Genomic DNA, 6,000 nt, shown 5'->3' with positions numbered 1-6,000 from the left:
AAAAAAAAAAAAAAAAAAAAAAGAAGTATGTGCAGACTTGAGTTGTGAAAAGAAAGCCTTTGAGCAAAATCATGAAATTGTAATTTGCTTTAATATTCTTAGTTTGAAGTTGTTCTTATAAGCCATCATTAAATTTGACTGTTTTAACCAAACTACAAACACGATGTAAGTTTTCAGGGATTTGTCTGCCTCCTTTTCACATCCTCCATGGTTTCATGTCTAAATTATCTTATTTCCTAGAATCTCTTGAGCCTGAGGGATCCATTACCGTTTCAATGGGTATTGACTTTTGTGATTCTACTCAGACTGCCAGTTTCCAGTTGTGGTAAGTTCAATTGTTCTCCTATATTTTATATTACCTGTAAAGGATAGCACATCAAAAAGCAGGCTTTCAGCAGCTTTTTTCTTTGAGAGAGAAACCATTTAAACAAACATGTCTTTCTTTGGCAATGTTTACACTGCCGTAGAATAGTTGTACACATTGTTTACGGCATATGTATTTTTAGTATTGTTACCCAGCTTAGCCATTACAGTCTGCCATATATGATTGAAATTCACAGTTTGTTGGTTAAAGTAAGAAGCTACTGCTGAATGTTTTTTTACTTAACTCTACAGTTTTAGAAAATTCATGAGGAAAATTCAGGAGAAATTAAAAACCTTAATAATAGTGAATAGGCCAGAAAAGATATGTTTTGAAATATCTTTTATATTATCTTGAGCTTCATAAGTGAACAGTTATTGATTCTGTCAGTACCTAACACCCATACATTTTTCCCTTTTTACTTTAATTTATAAACTGCCTTTGTTAAAACTTGAAGAACATTTATACAGTTGGCAAAGGTTTCATGGGTGAATACTATTCAAAAGAGCTTTTCTAGGTTTGTGTTTCATTATAGTTATTGTTTTCATATAATGTTTTATAAATTTCTGATAAAGTCTAGGAATTGTTAGCAAATTAATACAAAGCTGTATTCATCCATCTTTCAGAATTACCTTTGAACTCCTGCATTTTTCTGATCGAGGATATGATTTGTTATTTTGATTTGAAGTTGCTTTGATTTTATTCTAAAAAGAATTGAAACATTTTATTTATCTAAATCTTAGCTAGTTTACAACAGAATTTGTTTGCTACAATAAAAATCAGCAAGTTTAGGAAATAGACATTTTAAAATAAATTTATAGGTTAAGTATAGTGAACTTTTCTTTTCCATATGCCTTTTCAGTTTACCAGTAATTCAGGCCTAATATTGTACCATTTATTGCTGAAAACCTGCAATGATGAATATAAGCAATGTAGCATAACACATTGATTTTATGCAGATCATCACCTTTATGTTTTGGGAGGTCTGCTATATTAGTGATATATAAAAACTGATTACTTTTCCCAACATTGCCTAGTAATTGTTTATTATTTTTCTATTAGACAAACAACAGAGATCAATATTACTGAGCACAGGACTATGAGTAACATCACTCTAAATAGATTTGCCTCCAACACCAGAGGTATATTCATTTTAATGATTTCAACAATGTGAGTCCAATGACAAAGCTTGTGGACCAAGTTAGGACAAAACTAAGAACTAAAAAAAATTATTTTTTCTTATCAATTTATATGAAGAACCTGCTAGATTTCTATATAATGAGGCAGGGCTCTTTAAATGTATTATCATTACAAAGATTTCTTTCCTCTGTAACCCATTGGACGTTTTCTTGCATTTTATCTTTTATAATTAACTACATACCTTTAGGGATAAGTATGTAGGTAGTGTTTGATTTTTTTGTCTTACATTGGGGAGTGTATATGAACAATTTTTTCTCAATTTCTTTTAAACTAATTTTAGGAAAATTATGAGTTTATTTTATACAGAAAATAGCCTTAGCTGTTATAAGCATTTACACTAATGTTTTTCTGTTGTGAATATATAAATTATTTTAGATTTTATTAAACACATAAGCATACTAGATCAAAAATTATTTTTTATATGTTCCAAAAAGAACACTTTGTCTTGCATCAAATGTAATTGATCCTGAAGCAATGTAATCACAATTACTCACTTTCTTAATTGGCCTGCCCAAAATCAGAAAATGGAAACCGATCGACAGTGTTTAAATCAATAGCTTCATAGTAGTGCTAGTGGGGGTAGGGAGATAGCGGTAATGGGTAGATCAATTGGTCTTAGATGCCAATCACTGACTGTGCCTTTTGCATAGTAAATAGCACTTTTTGCTTAGTGATGTGCTGTATTAGTCTTGGTAGTTCAATAATAAGGGGGGGGAAAGGCAAGAATGGCTGATATTGAATTTTTTCCTCAAAATACATTGTACAAATCGATAGGTAAAATTATGGATAATAAGAGCATATTTGGTAAGAAGCCTTGAGAAATGCTGGGAACATGGACTATAAGCCTTTCAGGTATTCTTCTATTTATTAAAAGAAAATAAGAATAAAATGATTCTACTTTAGTCTCTACATTAATTCTCTATCATTATAGCTATATGACACATACATACATATACGTAGAACTATTATATATAGTTATGTGAATACTCAATGTGTTAATGCCTTTTTTTGCTTTGCATTTTAAATGGTAATCAAAATAAGTCCTTGATTAAATTTATTGAGATTTAAAATGTGTATAATACACATAAATGTGTGTGTCTCTCTCTAAAAGTAGATTCAGTGCTTAAATAGGTCTCATGCTTGTGATCAGTAGATACTAGTGTGGTAACTAGTTTGAAAAATATGTCTTCACTCAAGTTAGAGGGGTGAGTACTAGCATCCACCCCTCTTCTTTGCCCCAAATCTATTTAAAAGACAGAAACACATTCTTTAAAAGAGAGTGAACACTAAAAACAAAATGAAAGAATGTCATTAGCTGACCAGAAATTGTGAAGAGTTGTTGGCAGTTAGAAAGCAAATGGGAACATATCAACAGTAACAGAGAAAATAAAAACCACAGAGCGAAACACTCATGTAAGAAAACTGCACTGGTAAGAAAAAATCTAGCAGAATATGAAGCCTAAAGTGAACAGATGAAAAGTTAGGGTAAGACAGTCATCAGGAAATCAGAAGTACTTCCAGCCCCCAGTTCTCCCACCTTACTCTAACGGCAGGTAACATTCACATTTAGTCAGAGACCTAAAAATTACACTGCAAGGAGAATGACCTACTTTCCTGGAAGGACTTTTGGTGTGGATGTGGAGTCCTAAGACAACAGCAGGGTTTTTGAGTTTGTGGGAAGGAGGCAGCAATGGTCAGAGATGAGGTGAAATGAAGTTCTGTCCAGAAGAAGGGTATTCTCAAGTTCTGTCCCACGAGAGCAAAGTCAGTCTTACACCTGTTTTTGGAGAGATAAGGCCATTGCCTCCCTGCCTCTCAACTTCATGTCCATGTAACCAGTCATGCCTCACCCACAAGAAAACTTCAGTCAGCCCACCATGGGAGAGGAAATCCACAGTAATAATACTATGTATCAAGCAATTGCAGTGTGCTTGGCATTGTTCTAAACACTTGTATTGTGTTAATTTATTTAATTCTCAGAACAATTCCATGAGATAAGTATTATTATCCCATTTTTAGAGGTGAATAAACTGAGGCACAATAAGAGTAAGAAAACTGTCTAAAATACAGCTAATAGGTAGCAGACTTGTGTGTGTTAATTAAGCCAGTTCCTTCATTATGAATGAAAAATGGACAGCCTACGGAGGGACTAGACTTTTGAGGAAAAGCATCAATTTGGAAGGGAAGACTCAAGGTGACTACAAAGACTCATTACAAAGGGATAAGACAGTTTGAAAAAGAAAAGAGATAACTTTAAAAATTATAATCTAATTCAAGAGAACACTACATCTTTACAACATTTATTTATTTATTTATTTATTTATTTATTTATTTATTTATTTGAAGGACAGAGACAGAGTGTGAGCGAGGGAGGGGCAGAGTGAGAGGGAGATGCAGAATCTGAAGCAGGTGCCAGGCTCTGAGCTGTCAGCACTGAGCCCAGCACAGGACTCGCACCCGTGACCTGTGAGATCATGACCTGAGCTGAAGTCAGACGCTTAGCCACCTGAGCCACCCAGGCACCCCGAGAGCACTACATCTTTAAAGCAAGAACATATCACTTGCTTTGAAATAGGAGCAATTACAAAATTTTAAATATATTTTCAGAGGTTTAAAAATACAGTGCCAAAAGAAATTCAGTAGATGCACAATAGAATGCCCACAGCTGAGTACTGATTTAGTTCTGGAAGAGGGAGTCAGTGAAATCAACTGGAATAGAGAACAAAAAGAGGTGGAAACTGTGTAAGAAAGGTTAAAAGAAACAATTCGTCTAATAAATCTACAAGGAAAGAAAAGAAATGATGGAGCGAAGAAATAAATAAATCGTAGAAGAAAAACTTTTCCCAAGCTAAAGCAATGTACGACCCTTCAGATTGAAAGGACCCATCAAAGATCAAACAGGATGAATGTGAACTACGATCAAAATGACCACATATCCTTGTGATATTTTTGATAAGGAGAAAACCAATGTGGTGTCTTTCAGAGTGGAGAAGAAAGCAGCTTACCTAAAAAAATAGCAAGAATGTGAATGGAATTAGATTTCTCATCAATACTGTCAGCATTTCTGGTGGCCAGAAGGCAAAGAACGAGGAAACCAAATAGACGTTTTCCAGAGAAGCAGATTTCATCAGTTTACCACCCACAGGCCCTTTCTTGAAAGGATTACTCAAATATATGCTGTAGTAAAAACTTTTGTGTAATGTGAAACAGAGAAAAACACACAGTCCAAAAAAAGTAATGGACAAAGCATTCTAGCTGTAAAACGTATTAATGCGTAAGATAATTGTTCACACAGAATGCAGAAAATAAATTTTAATAATACACTGGAACTAAAATCCTGACATGGACAAGTTTGAGAAGGGATGAATAATGTTGTGTTATTGTCATGTTTGGCAGAAGGATTGATTAATGGCAAAAAGAGGTTTAAATATGGTTTAAAATATTAAAACTACCCATTAAAATAATGAGAATATGAGATATAACCCCAAATGTCTAGAGATAAGAAGAAGTGATTAAAAATTGATCAGTTTTGGGGCACCTGGGTGGCTCAGTTGGTTAAGCGTCCTACTTGATTTTAGCTCAGATTATGATCTCACAGTTTGTGAGATCAAGCCCTACATTGGTCTCCACGCTAACAGCTTAGAATTCTCTTTCCCTCTCTCTGCCCCTTCTCACTCGCTCAGTCACTCTCTCAAAAGAAATAAATAAACATTTAAAAAAAAAAAAAAACTTGATCATTTTAACAAAGAGGGAGAAGAACAAAGCCTGGTAAATAGAACACAAAATAACATGCCTGGAAGGACCACACGTACCACACATACTGGTTATCATGATTCATATCAGGAAGTTCAATTCCATTTACATTAAACATGTAAAAACAAAATTCAGCATATACTATGTATAAGTACCCCACCTTAAAAGAGAATGACAGAAAAATTGAGAATAAAAAGATGAAATATATAGATGTTGTGTGTATGTTTACTATTATCAGAAAGATGATAAAAAGAAAATGAGGCAATACTAACGCTAGAAAAATTTAAAAAGCACTTCACATTAAGAAAATGTTCTATTCATTGCAGTCCTCCACAAAAATATACGTTACAGACTTTTCAGTAACATAGTTTTGTAATATATGAAGCAGAAACTACTGAAATTCTAGGAGAAATTGACAAAGCCATGACCATAGTATATTTTAACACATGCCTCAGAAGTTAACAAATCAGAGAAGATAGATATTTAGATAAACATTCAGGTAAATATACATATACACACAACCTCACAAAATTTCAATAATTCAGTTATCTAACTTGATCTAAGACATTGGTATTTGCAAAGAAATTTTGTTTCCTGAGTACAGGAAATGCACAGTTTTTTAAAAAAGCATAGGATGTACATGGGGCGCCTGGGTGGCGCAGTCGGTTAAGCGTCCGACTTCAGCC

The 6,000-nt window shown here is 33.7% G+C and overlaps 1 protein-coding gene across 9 annotated transcripts in view; it reads left to right on the top strand.

The window, feature by feature from the left end:
- AP3B1 (adaptor related protein complex 3 subunit beta 1) overlaps positions 1-6,000 on the top strand; it is a 261,951-nt gene that overhangs the window by 230,473 nt on the left and 25,478 nt on the right. For all 9 annotated transcript variants that reach the window (XR_007461784.1, XM_049649702.1, XM_049649699.1 and 6 more), the window contains one exon: positions 241-325. Coding sequence is in view for 8 of the 9 variants with exons in the window: in XM_049649702.1 (XP_049505659.1) it covers positions 241-325 (85 nt within the window). In the remaining variant the exon portion in view is untranslated. The remainder of the gene's footprint in view (positions 1-240; positions 326-6,000) is intronic.

Source organism: Panthera uncia, assembly GCF_023721935.1.
Source record: "Panthera uncia isolate 11264 chromosome A1 unlocalized genomic scaffold, Puncia_PCG_1.0 HiC_scaffold_17, whole genome shotgun sequence".
Lineage (NCBI taxonomy): Eukaryota > Metazoa > Chordata > Mammalia > Carnivora > Felidae > Panthera > Panthera uncia.
Note: the sequence above shows the minus strand (reverse complement) of the source record. Positions and strands in the feature narration are given on the sequence as shown.